Raw genomic sequence first — 21,230 nt, forward strand, 5'->3', positions numbered from 1 at the left:
CTTTAAAAATAAAGTGGAGAGTGGCGTTCTTTTAGAGCCGTGATTACGTGTCATTACGCAGCAGTAATTTATGTTGGTAATTGGCGTAGACAGGGGCCCTTGTGGAGCGGGGATGTGCTGCCGGGATAGTAACAGCTGGTCAGGAGACGTGGCGTTTCTTTTCTTGACTGAAGTTCACTTGTCAGCCTTTAGTTGGAACCGTGCCGGTGAAAGTCAGTAAAGATGCCGCTAATCTCAAGAGGGAAAGTGTGGCCGCTTTGTGAAATAAGGCCATGAAATCAACTTGGCAACCATGTAAGATGTGTGATTAATGATGTTTGAGTAAACTCCACACTCAAATTAATCATTAGTTCAGTAACGCACTACTGTAAATAAAAAGCCGGATGTGGAACTGAAAATTAAGTTAAACTGGGATTAACAAACGAATGTATTAGTTTATACGTTTTTTTTTTTTTATATAACCTTAAAAAGAAGGCAGAACTAGATAAATGCTGCTTATTATATTATATTATATTATATTATATTATATTATATTATATTATATTATATTATATTATATTATATTATATTATATTATATTATATTATATTATATTAAATTATATTGTATTGTATTGTATTGTATTGTATTGTATTGTATTATATTACATTATATTGTATTGTATTATATTGTATTGTATTATGTTATGTTAAGTTATGTTATGTTACGTTATATTATATTATATTATATTATATTACTATATATTATATTACTATATATTATATTATATTATATATTATTTTTATTATATTATATTGTATTTTATACTGTTATATCATATTATATTACATTATATTACTTTATATTATTTTTATTATATTATATTATATTTATTTTAATATATTATATTATTTTATTTTATTATATTCTATTATATTCTATTATATTATGTTATATTATATTTATTTTAATATATTATAATATATTATATTACATTATATTAATTTATATAATTTTATTATATTAGATTATATTAGATTAGATTAGATTAGATTTATTTTAATATATTATATTATATTATATTATATTATATTATATTATATTATATTATATTATATTAATTAATAATATTTTATTATTTTCTATTATTTTATTATACTTTATTATATTACATTATATTAATTTATATAATTTTTCTTATATTATATTATATTATTTCATTTTTCTTATATTATATTATATATTATTATTATATTATATGTAGTATATTATATATTTTTTATTAATTTATATTATTTTTATTACATTATATTTTTTTTTCTTCTTATGTTATTATATTATATTATAAGTTATCATTTGCCTCTATTTGCACATTTGCTGTGACTTTGTATGTAATTTGCTTCTGTGAATTCTTAATTCTGTGTTTGTTGTGAACGCAGCATTAGACTGTGAAATAACTGAAATCATTCAGCGTAGCGATATGGAACTTTACTGTGGTGAAAACCAGCCTGGAACTGCTTTGGCTTTATGTTTGTATTGCGAAAATATTTGAACACCTTTGAAAGAAGGTACGATGTATTCATATAGCACCTTTTACAGAAGTTATAAGGGCTTTACAATAAAAGAAAATGTCAATCAAAATAGAACGGTCATTAGCCAATCAGAGTCAAGCATTCAACAGCCCTTAGAACAAATAAGCACAATCTCTTTCTCTCTTTCTTTTCCTTTAGTGGGGTCGGCAGAAACTGGCCATGGGCATCAGGAGGAAGCAGCATTCTGGCCGAATACGGGACGCTGCATTTGGAGTTCATGCACCTCAGCGCACTTTCCGGGAGACCGGTCTTTGCAGAGAAGGTAAGCATCAGTTCAGCCGTTACGCCTCTGCACTGCAATAAACACCCACACTGAACTGAATGTGAATGTTGAAGCGGTCATGACTGTTAGAAGAGATGACCCAACAGTGACCCAGAATGACCCACACTCACAACCGTTACGGTGATGCTTGATTCGCTGCGATCCTCAGATCTGATTCTGGCCAAATAAATCCGCTGACCTGACCTGCAATATAGACACAGACAAATGACACTATTACAAGCTCTGAATGAGGCTGTACAAACTGTGAAAGTGACCTAGTCCTGAGATTTATGAGTGCTGTCCCCTGTAGGAAGACACTGGACCCTTCAGAAAGGCTGTTTACTGGACTCTTAAGTGGATGAGCCTTGGTTATAGCTTATTGATTTGATCATATAAGCAATGCATGAATCAGAAAAGTGGTAATGTTAAGTGGTAATGAGTTTATGATCTAGTTCTAATTGGGTTTTAAATTGTAATAGTTTTATTGGTATAACTGTATTGTAAGGTACAATTAACTATAACTTTTGCTTTAATAAACTCTTAATTAGCTGCTTATTAATAGTTTTTAGTAATTAGGGGTTGGTAATACTGTAGGATTATGGGCGTAAATTGGATAATGCAGAATATGTACTTCATAAGAGCTAATAAACAGACAATATCCTGTCATTTAATTCCAACACCAAAAAATTGTCCCTATGATACATAAAATAGGATCATATTTTGGTTTTAGGGGTCTCCAACAACAGTCTAGGGCGAGGCAGTGGCGCAGTAGGTAGTGCGTTCGTCTCAGAGCCACAAGGTCGCTGGTTCGAGGCTCGGCTCAGTTGGCGTTTCTGTGTGGAGTTTGCATGTTCTCCCTGCCTTCGCGTGGGTTTCCTCCACAGTTTCCCCCACAGTCCAAAGACATGCGGTACAGGTGAATTGGGTAGGCTAAATTGTCCGTAGTGTATGTGTGTGTATGAATGTGTGTGGATGTTTCCCAGAGAAACATCGGGTTGTGGCTGGAAGGGCATCCGCTGCGTAAAAACTTGCTGGATAAGTTGGCGGTTCATTCCGCTGTGGCGACCCCGAATTAATAAAGGGACTAAGCCGACATGAAAATGAATGAATAAACAACAGTCTAATATGCATGCAAGGTCAAAAAAACACTCGTATAATCTGCATTTATTTTTACCTAATTATCCCAGAGACTCCCATATGAATTATTCAGTGATTCATTTGTTCCCAAACCCCTCCTTAGCGCGAAGCTAATCTGCGCTGATTGGACCGATGACAGCCTGTTGCTATTGGTCCACACTGACAGCCTTCAGCACGAGACAGAGTGAAATGCCCAGCAGCTAATCAACAATATAGAAGTAGTCACAGTGCATACACGCTTCGTAATGTAAGGCGTGATTTTGGCTGCCAGTGGGTGAATGTAAATACAGACGATGGACTTGATAATGCTGACAATTAACCATTTTATTGAGCAAAAACTCCAAGAACTGGCGAGGAGATCAACACGTGTCACACACACACACACACACACACACACACACACACACACATTACGCTCCTCCTCAAAAGAACTGGAAGAAGAACTTAGGATGACCATAGCAACGACAAACGGCAGTGGACCGCGAGCTCACAAACGCATTTAACGTTAAATCCGTAAACAAACCGGCACTTGTCGCATTTTCAACGTGACAATTCAATTTTTTTTATGGACAAAACTATTTCAGGCATATGGTACTTCACAATATTACATCTTCTCCAGGAGTGTTCTGCAACAGGAAGTCATTTCTGTATGAAATGTCATTTTAAATGAATTTTTATTTAAACTATCCTTTAAAAGAAAATAGTACTGAAAAATTAAAAACAAATCATTCTTTAACCCTTGCATCATTTTCACATTGCTTTTTTGATTATCCAAAATGGATAAAAAAAAAGCTAAATGTAATAATAATAAAAATAATTACATAAACAATGTAATAATAAAATAATAATTATTATTATTTTATGTGATGTGCTAATGTAAGTTATATGCACTCTTCCATTGCAGGTAATGAACATCAGAAAAGTGCTGACTCGGCTGGACAAACCTCAAGGGTTGTACCCCAATTATCTGAACCCTAACAGTGGACAATGGGGCCAGCGTAAGTCGAGACATGCATGCATGCAAACTGTATAAGCTGAAATGTTGTAATATGCTCAAAAAGTTGACCATTTTCCCTGAAATGTCATGATTGTAGCGAGTGTCTTTGACCATAATTTCTCCAGCAGAGTGGAATTGATTTGGAAGTGTTTCTCTTATAGATAGAGTGCTGATTTGTACACAAAACAGTCCTGTGGCAACACTCAACAGCATATTGAAGTGAATATTTGTAGTGGATTGACAGAGAGTAAACTTTGGGGGGTGATATGTGTTTGCTGTTTGATCTTTTGTAGTTGAATTTAGCTGGAAGGCCTCCTGAAGCACGGTGTAAAAAGCAGACACACTCACGCTGTTGTTTTGTTGTGAATGTCCTGATGGTCTCTGCTGCAGTTTGGACCCATGATAAGAGAATGATAGATTTGTTTTTCCAACGCATTTTTAAAGATAATAGTTTTAATAACTAATTTTTAATAATATTTTTTTTGTTCATTATGGTAGTACATAATATTTTACTAGTTAGTTTTCAAGCATATTATTATTAAACGTTATTTAATTTAATTGGGTTAATTAGGATAGCTAGTGAAGATTAATTAGGCAAGTCAATGGACAACAGTGGGTTGTTCTGTGGCCAATCAGAAAAAAATTGATATAAAGATGGGCTAATAATATTGACCTTAAGTAAAATTAAATAAATAAATAAAATAGTTTTTATTCCAGATAAACTAAAAGAAAATAAGACTTTCTCCAGAAGGAAACAAAGATTAAAAAAATAAATAAAATAAGATGGGCTAATAATATTGACCTAAAAATATTTAAAAAAATAAATTAATTAAATTATTAAATTAAGTTTAAATTATTTTTAAATTTAAATAAAATAATTTACACAAATAAACTAAAATAAATACGAGTTTCTCCAGAAGAAAACAAATATTTGATTAAATAAAATAAAATAGGCTAATAATATTATTCTTTACATTAAATTCAATTATTCAATTAATTTTAAATTAAATTAATATGTAAATATATTTTAAAAAATAAATAATAAATAAATAAATAGATTTTATTACGAATAAACTAAAATAAGATGGGCTAATAATATTGACCCAAAATTAAATTAAATTATTGAAATCAAATTTTAATCTAATTAAATTAATACATAAATATATTAAAAATGTAAATAATAAATGCATAAATAAATTTGTTTTTATTCCAGATAAACTAAAATAAATAAGACTTTCTCCTGAAGAGAACAGATATTTGATAAAATATAATAGACTAATATTGACCTTAAAATTGTTTTTATTCCAGATAAAAGAAATTAGACTTTCTCCAGAAGAAAACAAATATTTTATTAAATAAAATAAATTAAAATGGGCTAATAATTTTGACCTAATTAAATTAAATTTAATTTAAATATTTAAAAATATTATTGAAATAAATTGCTTTTATTACAGATAAACTGAAAGAAATTAAACTTTTTGCAGAAGAAAACACATATAGTATTATTTATTACTGTGTAAATTCCCTTTCTCTGTTAAAAATCTTTTTCAAAATATTTGAAAAGTTTTAAGCATTCCGCAAAAGGGCTAATTGTTTAGCATTCAAATGTATAAGCTTAATGTTCTTTTATATTTTTGTATTAAATAATGTATATGATTTAATTTGAATAACGCATGTTGTTCAAATGACATCATGTATGCATTATTTAATAAATATTCTTGTTTTTATTTGTAATTATTTACACTGTTAAATATGTTCAACATAACTATAATATGTCTAATTTAATTAGTTCATACATTAATTCCTTCTTTCTGTATACATCGTTTTGTTTATCTGCATAAAGATTGACAGATTATAATTAAGCCAAAAAGTAGTAGTTTAGTACTATACCGTACATATAAGTATGGGCAATTGACTCCAACTTATAACAAACTATAGTTTTATTTTAACAGTGCATATAAATCTGAAGATAAAGTCCCTCAGGGCAAAGCAGAACATTGTTCTCGTGAATTTCACAACTAATACCCTCAAATGTCTTTCAAAACTTTTAAAACCCATGATCCTCTCAAACTTTAGCAAAACCATTGAAAGGCTCCTCCTGTAGGAGCCTTCGAACTTTTAAGCATGCCAGCAGGCTGATAGAAACTTTGCGTTCCCATTTGGAAGTGCCGATTTCAGCTTGTTTTTGACATTTTTTATATAATCTGGATCAGAGAGTCCTTTGGCTTGTCATTAGAGACTGAAGCTAGACAGCCAGCGACCCTGAATTACCACTTCTCCTCTTCATCATGCCTTCAGATTTAATTATGTAACACAGCCCGAACTATACTCTTTCTTTTCCTTGTCTTCATCCACTAGACAACGCATATGTCAATAGTTTGGCATGTTTTATGCTGGTCTCGAAGGCAGCTGAAGTAGTGACTTCAGTGAAGCCCGTTTTTGTTTTTTTAGCCGGCTTTTGTGCTGTTCTCACTTTGGGGGATTTATTGGCGGCTTTAGCTCTGTCTCAACTTCATGGTCAACAATGACGCAGATGGAGAGCAAAAATACTGCAGTGTTTGTAGTCGGAATAACTAATTCATTTCAAGTTTGCTTGTATAGCGCTTTCTTGTGACGCGTCATTTCAAAGCAGCTGTACAGCAATAAATCATTAGTCTACTTCACAATTAAGGGGGTAGTTCACCCAAAAATGAAGTTCCTTCACCATTTATTCTTGCTCAGGTTGTTGTAAATGTTTATAAATATCTTTAAAAATAAAGGGGGTTGTAACGTTTAATGGGGGCTCGTCCGGGATCCTAAAAAGATTCTCAAAGTACACAATTCAAGATAATTTGAAAAAATCCAAAAACAAACTGACACAATAAGATATTCAATTCAATAGAATATCAGTGAGTATATCAACATTATGATAGTGGACTCTATTTTAATGATCCAGGCGCAGAGTCTAAATCTCATGGCGCAAAAGCATCAAGAGTGTGCCTGAATCTGGACGGAAAAATATGGCTTGTGCCACGGCGCATGGTCAAACAGGGTTGTGCCTATTCTCCTAATGAGTTATGGGTGTGTTTTGAGCATAGTGTGCATTAAATCAATCAGAGTCTCACCTCCCATTCCCTTTAAGAGTCAGTTGCTTTGCACAGTTGCGCAATTGCTGTTTACATGGCGGCTTTGTAAGTGGAAAAACTGAACGCTTCACTAGTGAGAAAACAGTTAAACAGACCATCTGCAGCGAGAATAAAGAATGAGCATCCTACATTTGGCCTCTTTACTTTCTCTTTACTTCTTTACTTTCGTGGACAAGGAAACGCTGTTGTATGCACTCCACTGAAGATGTCCATTAGATTACATATTCAATTTACTTTGCTAAGCACAAGATTTATGAAGTTCCCTCACCATTTATTTATGCTTAAGTTGTTGTAAATGTTTATAAATGTCTTTGAAAACAAAGGCCTTTTAGCATTTATTGGGGGCTCGTCCGGGATCCTAAAAAGATCCTCAAAGGAAACTATTCAAGATCATTCAAAAAGGTCTAAAAACGAACTAAAAAGTGGTGTGGTTATTTTTTACTATTGTGTTGGTGGCAAACAAAAGTCATTTGTTTATTTGTATGTATTGTTCAGCATAGTATTGGCTTAGTATTTCAGGATTGCTAGTGTAGTTTTTTTTTTTTTGCTTTGTGGTTTCATTATGGAAGCCTTTAGTTTGTGTTGTTGCCTACCCCTTAGAAGAGATGCTAAATTAGTGCAGGAAGCAGGATTTATTGCCAATCGCAGACCATTTTCAAGTTTCTGTTGGTAAGCAAACACTTAAGAAAGAATTAAAGGAAAGTTGATCTTACGATTACGTGAGTTAAATGTGTTGCCTACATCAAACACCAAAAACAAAGGATGATATTATGAAGAATGTTGAGGGAAAAACTAGCCATTGACATCCATCAATAATAATAATAACTAAATATTGACAGCATTTTAATGTTTGGGTGAACTATCCCTTTATGAGTACTGTGGGTCTCAAAGGTTCTATTAAATGCGTTAATTTGAGATTTAATCATGATACAATAGGATATCAATACACTTAGTCATATGATATTATGTTGATACTCAGGGCCGGCACCTCCATAGAGGCGACTTAGGCGGTATATGGAATAGTGAAGGTGGCGTCTGCAACCTTCACCAACAACCCTGTTGATACTTAAAAAAAAAATTGAATATGAATTTCATTCAGTCAAATATCAATGGGTCAATCAATATTAAGATACTATGTCCCCTATTTACAGAACCATTTATAAACTCACAATTTCATAAAAATTAATATTAAATGGAACTTATTATTGAACAGAATAATTCTCTATCATCCACAACAACAAAAAAATGCACTTTTGTATTTTTTTTTTTTAAGGCTGAGCAAATAAACGCTTTATCACATTAACATGTTAATTAATTAACAGCAAAAATAATTTACGTTTTTTTTTTTTTGTTGTTGTTTTTTAATAGGGTGTTAATGAAGTTTTATTATCATTTAATTGTTTTTAAAATTTCATTTCTCACTGGCTCTGAAAACACACACAGGGGTGGGATGTTGAACTATACTTGCTTGGGATGGGTTTCATCATGTTGAATTTAGCATAAAAATGAAACTGTGATATAATTTTTTTTTTTTTAAAGAAGGGAACTAGATTATTTGCAAGGTTTGAAACAAAATACATCACTTTGATTTTTTTTTTTTTTTTGTAAACTATCCCTAGTTCACGCAAAAATGAGAATTCTGTTCCAAACCAGTTTAAGTGTTTATATACACAAAAGAAGACATGTTGTTAAATGTAGGAAAACCAAAAACCATTGGCTTTTATATTTGTTTTCTCTATGCATGTCAGCGGTTAATCATTTTGAACATTATTAATATATCTTCTTTTGTGTTTTCAATAAAAAAATTTGCCTAAACTATCCCTTTAAGTACACAGCTAAGCCATACTTTAAGTAGCAGTTTGATAATCAATCCAGTACTTAATAGTTAGAAAATTAGAAGATATGATCATATTTTCTTGACCTGATGAGAACTCCAGCAGCTGCAATCTACCCTAACAATTTACTGAAGATGCATTAAAAGAATCCAATCTCTTGAATGCATGAACGAGCAGTGAATTCTGGTGGAGGAACGTCGCCATAAGAGCGAGTAAAACGAGACGCTTTTGAGCTGTCAGAATGTAGAAGTCTGATTTCTTTTTATGTGCATTGAAGCAAGTCCTTTTTTTTTCATCACTTTGACAAAAGTCATTTGTTTAGATGATCGCAAACAAAAAAGATGCGAGATGGCAGCATGCCGCAGGGAAGATGGGATGATAACGTACAGCTTCGCTTAAAAATAGCTGTCAGTCTTTTAGCTTCACACAAGAAGCCCAGAACAGTCCTGAAGGGCTTTCCATATGGGTCAGTTGTCATGGCTGGGTTTGAGTGGCTAGTAGCTGTCGGGTTGTCCTTAATGAAACAACATGAAACACGCAGGCAGCCTATATATTCCGCTATCTCCGTTTAGCCTTCTCGCTTCTCGTATATCAAAATGTTGTTTTGTCAGGAATTCTCAATGTTTCAAAGCAGCCTGTCTCTTTATAGTTTACCCTCATATGTGAGACTTGAACGAACATTCAAAACCTGGTAAGCTGATTTTCAAGGTGAAATGACAATAATAATAGTAAAAATAAAAATAACTTCAAAAGAGACTGGATTGAGCACTTGCAGCAACTTTTATTTGTCTGTTGTAAATAATTTATTCACATTATTTATTCAAAAAACTGTAAAAAATATTACCAAATTTTGGGAATCTTCTTTAGTAATAATTCCGAAAATACTGTCAGAAAAAACACAATTGTAGAATAAAATGTGTAAAATTGACATTATGTATAAACAAATTCCTCTGTAGAAGCATTAAAAATGTTGATATATAAAAAAACAACACTATATCACAGTAATTTGAAGCTTTTTGATTCAGTAGCTAATTTGTATGAATTTATATAGTCTTATCCTTTTAAGCTTTTATTTTTTATCTTTTCCTTTTAAGAAAATCAAACACAAAGAATCTAAATCCTTTCGTATGAGAAACTACTTTCTTCCGTCGTTCATTCACATCATTCACATTCATTCATTCACATCTGCAGCTGATGTCAGAACAGCAGAAACCGTTGCTACTTCACAAACGTCATTTTAGAGCTAGTGTTTGAATGATTCTCTAGCGGAATGTCTAAAGTGATGACAAAATAGGTGATTTTGCTCACATTTTAAGATTATAAGGCTGAACAACATGAAATGCCATCAGTCTATTATCATTTCCCAGTGTTTCTCTGTTGCAATCGGGAGACCACAATAATTACCCCCCCACCATCTCACAATCAATACACTAATTAAATGCAGCACAACAACATACAAAAAACAAAACGATCGAATTAGAAAGTCACTTACCTGTTTTAAAATGATTTGATCTGCTTTAGTTAGATATTGGCCTGTTTTTTAATTCTCTGAGGGCTTATTATGCTGTCTTTGTCACCATCTTGTGGTGGAGCATCACCATCTATACACTGCTCAATTATGGGCCAATGGCCATCAATGCTCTGTGTCTCTGAAGTTATAAATATTTTAAAATAGACACTATCCTTATAAATAAACTGCATAGTTGCAATCTAAACAACTACAATCTCACCTAAAAAAAGCCTCAAAAGTACATTATGTTGTCCAACAGCTGGAATATTTGGCAAACTGTAGTGAGTTTATTTGCTCTAGTTTAATCTGCTGTCTCTATGTGGGCGGAGTAATACACAATGGTGAGTTCTGATGTTGCATAATATCGCCAATCAGATTTGACAACCAAACAGAACTGTTGTTTATATATATATATATATATATATATATATATATATATATATATATATATATATATATATATATATATATATATATATATATATAATGTATGTATTATAGTATGAAGTGCACTGTAAAAATGCAGGGTTCCACACAATTCATTCAACACAAATTGATTGTTAACTTAAAAGAAGAAAAAAAACTACATTTGAGAAAAAAAATCTGAAAATCCATTGTACTTAAAATCTACAAACAGTGCAACAAAAGAAACATTCACAAGTGTATGTTAGGTGTTATCCTTTTTCTTTAGACTTAAAATTATAATTAAAAGAAAAGAAAAAACATTTGTTCAAAGGCAAAAAAATCCCAGCAACAACAGACGCATGAAAAACCTGTTTTCTTTTCTTTCTTTCTTTTTTCCCTGCAGTGTCTCGGCTGGAACATTAAAGATCAATCTAATGCGCTGTAATTTTGTGCTTTGCTTTAAGCGAGGTTATGTTGGATTGTGACTAAGGAGGAAAGGTGTAGTTATCTGTAGAGTATCTGATGTGTGTTGTCTGTTTGAGGGCTTCACTGCTGTACTGAGAGGCTTCACACGTTCTCTGTGTCTGCTGGGTAATAAGCTCAGCTGGTCTTCAGGTTTTTGCTCTGGAATCACTGTAAGAGCTGACAGCTAAAACTCCCATTTCCTGCTGTCAAGCTTTTAGCAACAGAAGACCTCACAGCTCCTTTTCACAATGAAGCACTCTCACCAACAGCGCAGGACAGATTGGAGTTTCAGTGCGATTGTGTGTGTTATCACAGGGAAATGCCATCTTATGCGTTTTAGAAGTTAAATCAGGTGCTCAAAATCTGGCCTCAGGACAAATCTAGTCTGCCACAAGTTTATTAGCGGGTGATTGCTGAAAGAGATCTTTTTTGTGAGCAAGTTCAGCTGTTTCCAGATTGCATACTGTAAAAAGTTCAGGGTTCCACATAATTCATTCATGTCCCAACACAAATTGATTAAGTTAATGCAACAAATTTAGGTGGATAGAACTTAAAACACATAAATTGTCTCAAAAAAATCTCAAGAATTGTTTTTCACCTTATTTTATATAAATTTTTTGAACAAGCTGCAAAAATTAAATCCAAAGAGGCAGATTATAGCGAGGAAATAATATCAAATGGATGAGGAATTTTAGAATGACCAAAGCAACATTTAAGATCATATTTCAATGTGGTCAGTCTGCTGGTTTGTTCATTAATGCCATCCCATCACACTCGTTTTTGTTATCACATGATCTGTAAAAAAAATCACATGACTTTTATGATTTGCATGCTAGAATTTATTCAGTAAATGTGTTTCCATTATTGTTTATTCATTCATTCATTCATTTTCTTGTCGGATTAGTCCGTTTATTAATCCGGGGTCGCCACCGCGGAATGAACCAGCAACTTATCCAGCAAGATTTTTACACAGCGGATGCCCTTCCAGCTGCAACCCATCCCTGGGAAACATCTACACACACATTCACACACACACACACACTCATACACTAAGGACAATTTAGCCTACCCAATTCACCTGTACCGCATGTCTTTGGACTGTGGGGGAAACCGGAGCACCCGGAGGAAACCCACGTGAAGGCAGGGAGAACATGCAAACTCCACACAGAAACGCCAACTGAGCCGAGGTTCGAACCAGCGACCTTCTTGCTGTGAGGCGACAGCACTACCTACTGCGCCACTGCCTTGCCCCATTATTGTTTATGTGGATTTTATCAGAAACAACGTTTATCCTACTCATTTATGCACATTTTCAAAATTTATGAACATCTTTGCTTTCCATTACTAATATTATTTTTATAAAAAGACACTTTTTTTTCAATAATTGTGAAGCAGTGCCTCAGAATATGCAAATATTGTCATCACTGATTGGCACAGGGTGACATACCTTTTACAGCATATTTAAATATGCGTGTGTGAAACCAAAAGGTAAAATGAAAGCATGCAAGTTTATCCATGGACTGATGCATCCACTTAGTATTAGATAGCACAATTATTGATTTTACAGATGAATAGCGCAATACTTCTTGACAATTGCATAATGAGATATATGTGAAGGTTTATTAAATGTGACGTTACATTATTGACAGTCTTGGCAGCATCTATAAAACATGCATTTTAAATTCACCTTCATATTCTAGCAATTAAAAAGAACAGCACTTGTGACAGAATGTGGCACATGCGGCTGTAATTGCTGCTCACTGCACATTTTAAAACCATATGAGAGTCAAGTATTGGCTATTACCGGGTCATTTTATTCATCGCTCCCTGGTGCACATTTTGGCCCATGAGCTGCATAATTTGAATATCCCCGAGGAAGATTAACAAAAACCTGCCTATTTCAGACGTTTTTGCAGAACGCCGCCAGACTAAGTGGCCACCATAAAGACCCCTTTGACATTTGAATTGGGACTTTGAATGAAAACAAAATGCTGGCTTTTCCTTTTTCACGCATTCGCTCTGAATAGTAGCTCAGCAGTGTATGATTCCTCGTGATGTATCTATAAAACAAACAAGGGCCTAATGAGGTATAAATATTCATGAGCTTGGTCATCGGTTAGACAGTCGACCCACAGATTCTCATCTCTCACACACAGTGGACTGGACAGCACTAAACACACTGCCACCTGCAAACACATTCACATTCGTTTTACACTCACACACCTGCGTCATCCAAGATATCACTACATAAAGCAAAATACAGCTGAAGTTTAAATGCCACATGGATATGCTTACAAGGAATCTAAGAAATGAATCTCAACTAAAATATAAAGACAGGGTGGGGCATATAGTAGCTCCTCCCCTTTTAAAAAAAACAACCAGTAGGGTTTTGTTTTATCACTCAGTGTTTTAAAGTGGGTGGGACATGTCAGATACTAGAAGCCATTTGATAGATCAGAAGATTTGATGAGAACCTGAACTTCATTTAAGTGGTTACTAGGGTGTTCTGTAGTTGTTGGTTGCTAGATTGTTCTGAGTGGTTACTGTGGGGTTTTAAGTGGTTGATGTGGTCTTGAAGGTTGTTGCTAGTATTCTAAGTGATGAATTAGTTGCTAAGATGATTTAGGTACTGTAGTTGCAAGCGAGAGTTCCAGATAGTTGTTTGAGGGGGTTGTAGATAGCTGCTAGAGTGCTCTAAGTGGTTACTAGGGTGTTTTAATTGGTTGTTGGTTTTCTAGGTTGTTGCTAGTGTTCTTAGTGGCAAGTAAGATGTTCAAGATAGTTGCTACAGTGTTGAAAAATAGTTGTTAGGGAGTTCTGTGTGGTTGCTATAAAGACATTTATCCGCTTGTTAAGTGATGACGTATGTAATACTGTTTCCGGGTTCAAGTCGCCATTCATTTGAGTGGAGAAATCATTCGTTTATGATCACGTTTTATTCCTATCACACATTAAAGTTAATTTTATATAAAATCATAGTGTACACAACAATCTCTGGGCTTGCTGCATCACAAATGCCAAAAATTTAACAATTTATAAAAAAATAATCACTTTCTGGCCATCGGATATTAGGCATGGACATATAAATTGCGATCGTGACTTTCAAAAGTATTAAATCGCTTTGTAAACGTTTATTATTACCATTTCATGAGTCTCCCCACTCAGTTGAATAGAGCGCTTGGACCCGGAAGCCGCTTCGCGTGACGTCCCACTTAAGCGGATTGGTTATTAGAGTGCTCTACAGTACGTAGATCAATTGTTTTAAGTAGTTGCTTGGGTGTTATTGGTAATTGCTAGAAAGTTTAAGTGGTAACTATGGTGTTCTAGGTTGTTGATATTTTTGGTAGTTGCCAGGTTGTTCTAACGCCTGTTTCACACTGCTAGCGCAAGCAGAGAATGAGCAGCGCGTGCACAGCGCGTGTGAAGAGAAGCAACGCGCAGGCATTTGCCTTTCGCACCGACTGGGTCTGCAGCGTGCAGATCAATCTATCTCTGTCTATCTATCTATCTAGTTACCCATCTATCCATAAATACGCTTTTTTTTTTTTTATTTAATCTGCACCAAGGCCCGCTGCAACTTTTACCTATGTTATTTACTTAACCTAAGTCTTTATTTTACAAATTATATATATCCTAAAGAACTGTATGCTTCTCACTCTCTATGAGGAGTGTCATTCATGTATTTTCTGGTGCACTCGGTCAGAAGACAATTGCCTGGGATATCATGTAATTTTATTTTTGATTGTCAGGATGATGTAGGTCTATAGTTATAATAATATTTATACAATCTAATTATTATAATGGTATTTATACATGATCAAACAAGTGTGCAACTTACGCAAAACTGATTCTAAAATTGTTTTAATTTTGGTTTGGAGTTTGGCCCCAACTAAATATTTGTTGCCATTTTTAATCGTTTAAGTTCAATTGATTGAATTGCTACTTTCTACTGTCATACAATGTGTTTTTGGTCATTATCAATGCAATGTCACTTTAATTAAGCGTGAGCAGCGCAGCAAAAATAGACCCAGCGCCGAAATTATTGTGGCACTGCTGCTTCAACGATGCTCACGTCTTGCACTGACGCGCTGCTTCTGCATGCGGTATGAAAGCTCTAATCTGTAACATGGACGCAGAAAAAAACACATGCTGCTTGCAGTGTAAAACAGGCTTAAGTGGTTATGAAAGTGTTTTGGTAGTTGCTGAAGTGTTTTTAAGTAGTTTCTAGAGTGTTCAAAGTACTTAGTATGGTTCTTCTAGGTTCTTGCTAAGATTATTAAGGTACAGTCATTGTTAGTGTATTCTTAGTGGTAAGAGTGTTCTACAGTAGTTCAGTTGTTTTAAGTGGTTGCCAGGGTGTTGTGGGTCATTTCTAGAGTGCTTAACTATCAACTATAGTGTTCTGCCCTATGAAAAAAAAAACTTAAACCAGTCTAGGCTAGTTAGCTGGTTTTAGCTGGTCAACCAGTCTGGTTTTAGAGGGGTTTTGGCCATTTCCAGGCTGGTTTCTAACCATTTCCAGCCTGGTCCTAACTGGTCAGGCTGGGAGATGACCAGCTACAGTAAAACCAGCTTGACCAGCCTAGACAGGCTGGGAGTCTAGCCAAAACCAGATTGCTATGAGGATTCTAATTGGTCATTAGAGTGCTATACAGTACATAGTAAGTGGTTGCTAGGGTGCTATTGGTTATTGAGAGAAAGTTTAAGTGGTAATTATGGTGTTCTAGGTTGTTGATAATTGTGTTTGTTGCCAGGTTGTTCTAAGTGGTTATTAAAGTGTTCTTGATTATTTTCCAGCCTGACCAGCCTGGAAATGGCCAAAACACCTCTAAAACCAGGCTGGTAGACCAGCTAAAACCAGCCAACCAGCCTAGGCTGGTTTAAGCTGTTTTTTTTTTTTTGTTGTTGTTTTTTTTCAGCAGGAAGGTTGTTGCTTAGATGATGTTGGTAGTTATCAGGGTTTTCGAAGTAGTTATTAGAATATTCTCTGTTATTTCTGAAGTGTTTTTATATAAACCAGGGTGTTGCCTGAGTGTTTAAGGTAGTTCTAGGTGTTCTAGGTTGTTAGCTTAGGTACTGTAGGTACTGTAGTTGTTAACTTTGTGGTTAATAGAGCGCTCTACAGTAGGTAGTTTAAACGTTTTAAGTGGTTGCTCGGGTGTTGTAGATAATTGCTAGAGTGTTTAGATGGTAACTAGGGTGTTTTAGGTTGTTGCTAAAATAATTTTGGTGGTTGTCAGGGTGTTCTAAGTGGTTACTAGAGTGTTCTAGGCAGTTGCTGAAGTGTTTAAGTAGTCACAAGGGTGTTGCTGGAGTATTTAAATTAGTTACTAGGGTGTTCTAGCTTGTTGCAATGATTTAGGAACTGTAGTTGCTATTCTTGGTTAATTGCTAGAGTGTTTAGTTAGTAACTAGGGTCTTCTAGGTCATTGCTAAGATAATTTGTGTAGATGCCAAGTTGTTTTTATTGATTATTAAGAGTGTTCTAGGTAGTTGCTAAAGTGTTCAGGTGATTGCTAGGGTGTTCTAGGTTGTTGCTAAGATGATTTAGGTGCTTTCGTTGCTAGAGTGTTTTAGTAGTGTGTTCTAGGAGATGCTACACAGTTGCTACTTGCTAGGATGTTCTAAATGATAATGAGTTTTCTAGATAGTTGCTGAAATGTTTTAAGTGGTTAATAGGGGGGTGTAGAAATTGCTTTGATGACTTAAAAATGTGCACTTACTAGAGAGCTCAGAGTTGTTAGTGTGTTTTAGGTGGTTGATTGGGTCTGCTAAGACTAGCTAGAAAGTTTTAAAAGGTTGCTAGGGTGTTTTTATTGGTCACTTGGATGTTCTGGTTGGGTTTTTGGGTGACATATGCATGCTGTACTACTTTTATGTCATAATAAAGACCTTAGTGTTTTAGTACAGTACTATTGGAAATATTTCATTTAATTAAATATTAATATTTTAAAAATTAACATTCATTGTTTATTATAGTGTATTTTATGGAGTATTAACATTAAGCAGTGTACTCTACTATGTTTTGACATGCATAATGAAGGTGAATCACTCCAGGTTGTTGCTGCATAACTCCAAACAATTTATTTTACTATACAAACCAATACAGTGAGATGAGAGATTCTCTCCATATTTCTTGTGCTGTGTGAGAGTTTGTGTGTGTGTTTGTTTACGTCCCATAATTTGTGTTTATTCTGTTTAATGCAGTCCTAAGGGAGACCATTGTGACTGCAGATAAATGTGTAAGGGGGGTTTTCCAAACACTTGCTGTTTTTGCTGTGTTGCAGATCACGTCTCAGTTGGAGGCTTAGGGGACAGTTTCTACGAATACCTGCTGAAGGCCTGGCTCATGTCAGACAAAATTGACGAGGAAGGAAAAAAGCTCTACTATGATGCCCTGCAGGTAAAAGACCACTGTTACACAGCGAGAAAAAACCCAGAGAAATCTTACACTCTACAGGGCACCTGATCAAATGGCCAGTCGCTGCTGACTTTGGCTTCTAGAAAAAAATACTTGTGTCAGCAAAATACTCAAGATACCCACACTTCAGTTATGTGTGGTTCTAGTTGATTTTGAGAGTTGGGCTCATATATGTGACCCTAGATAACAAAAAAAAGCCTTAAAGGAAAGGTTGAATGAAAAATAGGAATCATCACATTATTTACTCCCCCTCAAGCTATCCTTGGTGTATATGACTTTGTTTTCTGTCATTCGAACACAGTCGTAATAGTTTAACATTCTATCCTGTCCCTTCTAAGCTTTATAAAGGTGTTGGATAGTGACTTTTAATTTAATTTAAAGCTAAATTTAAAGTGCATCAAAAAGACACATATGATGAAAACCATCTTTTGTAAGCTGTTTGGACAGAACTCTGTGTAGGTATAGTGTTTCCAGTCATATTGGGCTGATATAAAGACAACGAGTCTCTTTTTTTTAATGTCCTGATGTTAAAATAGGATTCAAATCCTTCCCATTTTACGACCCAACGCAACATGATGTAGGAGTGCGGTTTCCCCACCCACCAAATTGATTGACAGTAGCATATGAACATGTCTCTGTAATGACTCTGTATACTCTGTAATGAGTATAATCGTATAGACAAGACAGAATGTGGGCAAAGCAACTGGGATTAAAAGATCTGTTCAGCTCTCCGTGATCATCAGTCATCATCAAATATGATCCAAAATGAGTTTAACAAGTTTAAAATGTTGTTAAAACAGTGCATGTTTATAATGATGTACCAGCGATTTTACCCTCTTTATTACCACAGCCATATGTCAGTACAGTTATAAAAGAAGACGCTTCAATCCCAGTTTGTGGACACATTCTGTCACATTTGCTGTGCAAAAATGCAATTTCCAGTGCGAAGTAAAATGTGTGTGTGTATATGTGCGTGAACTTTATAACGACATTGTGTTTCACTCATCATTGCAGAAAGGCCTAAATTAACTCCACAACAAATACATCAAATAAGCATTGGGAAAGTTTTTCCTGTAGTATTTCTCACAAAAGATCTGCTTCTTTCATGTCCGTCACTGTGCTGTTTATCTGATGTAGCAGATGCAGAGATTGAGGCACATTCTAACAGGCACGTGGGAACGGTGGGTGGGAAGATCTAGCATTAAAGGCTAAAATAAAACAGCTACATTGTGAAGCATTAAAGGCTAAAATAAAACAGCTACATTGTGTCCAGAGCAGAAAATCCAATATTCTGAAACGGATAATAAATAATCTGATAGGTGTTTTGAAATGAAACTTTACAGACACAATCTGGGGACAAAAAAGACAAGGGGTTAACTCATTTCTTATAAAGTAGATCAATGTGTTTTTGTAACAGGAATATTTCTTATTTTTACATTTTTAACTCCTATCAGTATTCAAATGGTTGCTCAATGCACGTTATGCGCAGCTGTTGTAGGATTTTTGCTTTTATTTATCAGTATTGCTGTCATTTTTCCTTTTCTCTTTTTAATTTAAATGTCCTTTATAAATAATGCTAAAATAAATAAAAAGCATTACATATAAAATCATCAATGTAAAATGCATTTACTAGAATAACAAAAGAGGTTCTATTTTCCATTGTAAATTTTTCCCCTCGAGTTTTTCCAGTCTTTTTCCACTGCATAAATTGAGTGTGTTTGCATTGTAAATTTTAGTTTGTTCTCCCTAAGCGTGGACATTGAGAAATTTGTCTTCTGCAGGTTTTCAGGTTGCAAGTTAGCATTCCACTTCAAGGTGTCTGTAAAAATGTAAAGTGTGTGCGGGAGTGTTGCTTGAGCCATACATGAGAGCTTTGGAAAGCTGCTGCAGACTGATTGTTACAGACCACGAACTCAATCCTGACTTTCATTAGAGAGAACCATCTCAACCTGCCTAAGATAATGCTGTCCCTCTGGCCGTCTGTCTGGCTTCCTCCCTAGAGTCATTCAAACACGCACACACACACACACACACACACACACACACACACACACACTTTGGACTCCAGGCCAGTCATCCAAGAAAAGAAGTGCATTATGTCGGTCACCTTCATAGAAAGCTTATTGCACAGCCATTCTGTCCACCATTTTACCCAGAGCCTTCATTACCGCTACAGAAAGCTCTTGATCAGGCCTTTAACTCTCTCCGTACAGCCTGATCTCACCTAATTTATCTCACTAACCATGGATAGGCCATTCAATCATCTCCTTTCATCTGCTCCTCTCAGCTGTAGCATTCGATTATTTGCGCTGTTTGGAAAAGTAAGGACATCACGGCAATGATGGCTGATGTGTTGCAGCAGTTTGAGTTTATCGCTTTATTAGAGAAATGCTGAACGCTAAAGTAACTGTGCTCTGTTCTGGCTTTATGCCTCTTTCTAGACTGCTTTCTTTTTGCGGTATAGCATAACTTAAATTAAAATCAGTATTTGCATATCCATGTCTGTGTTTGTTTGGGACAGTAGTTATACATGGGATAATGAACTGTCTGTTGTTATTCCAGTGATATAAGATCCAGTATTGAACAGACAGAGAGCACATTCAAGATTATTACTTCATCATACTTTACAAAAGCTCATGTGACTTTGCCTCAAGGCATCATGTGATTGGAATAAGTAGACTAGTCTGGTAAAACGGCATCCCAATTATTGTTTTAGTCATTCTTAAATGGCAGACTAAGTGATGTTTAACAAAGTTTGAAAAAATCTTGCTATTATTTTTTTTTTCTTCTGGAGAAATTCTATTGTATGTAGTCGAATAAACAGAAGTAAAACAAATAAAATATTAAATAAAATATTAAATAAAATAATAAATACAATAAAACTAAAATTATGAAATGTCAAATAAAATAAAAAAAAATATTAAACATTTAATAGAATAAAACTCAGTAAAATATGAAATAAAATATTAAATAATACATAAAATAAAACTAAATAAAATATTAAATAAAATATCAAATAAAATAAAACTAAATAAAATATGAAATAAAATATCAAATAAAACTAAATAAAATATTAAATAAAATATTAGATTAAGTAAAACTAAGTAAAATATTAAATAAAACAATAAATTAAATAATAAATATTAAATCAAATCAAATAAAATAAAATATTAAATTGAATATTACATCAAATAAAACAAAAAATATTAAATAAAGTATAAAATAAAATAACACTACATAAAAATTTAATGACATTTTAGATCAAATAAAACTAATTAAAATAGTAAATAAAATATTCAATAAAATAAAGCCAAATAAAATAATAAATAAAATATTAAATAATACATAACCAAAATCCAACATCTGACGGACATCATAGTGGTAACATTCACACAACGTAAAGCTGTAACATCATTAGACATTGATTTTAGGTTGAACATTGGACATTGACGCCGGCCTGACGTTGGGTACTGATTTCAAAATGATTTTCTTTCCAAAACAA

At 34.0% G+C, this 21,230-nt stretch overlaps 1 protein-coding gene across 1 annotated transcript in view; it reads left to right on the forward strand.

The window, feature by feature from the left end:
- man1a1 (mannosidase, alpha, class 1A, member 1) overlaps nt 1–21,230 on the forward strand; it is a 217,232-nt gene that overhangs the window by 174,111 nt on the left and 21,891 nt on the right. The window contains exons 6-8 of the mRNA XM_689343.11: nt 1,710–1,833; nt 3,875–3,968; nt 17,595–17,710. Of these exons, the coding sequence (XP_694435.2) occupies nt 1,710–1,833; nt 3,875–3,968; nt 17,595–17,710 (334 nt within the window). The remainder of the gene's footprint in view (nt 1–1,709; nt 1,834–3,874; nt 3,969–17,594; nt 17,711–21,230) is intronic.

This window comes from Danio rerio, chromosome 20 (assembly GCF_049306965.1).
Source record: "Danio rerio strain Tuebingen ecotype United States chromosome 20, GRCz12tu, whole genome shotgun sequence".
Taxonomy (NCBI): Eukaryota; Metazoa; Chordata; class Actinopteri; order Cypriniformes; family Danionidae; genus Danio; species Danio rerio.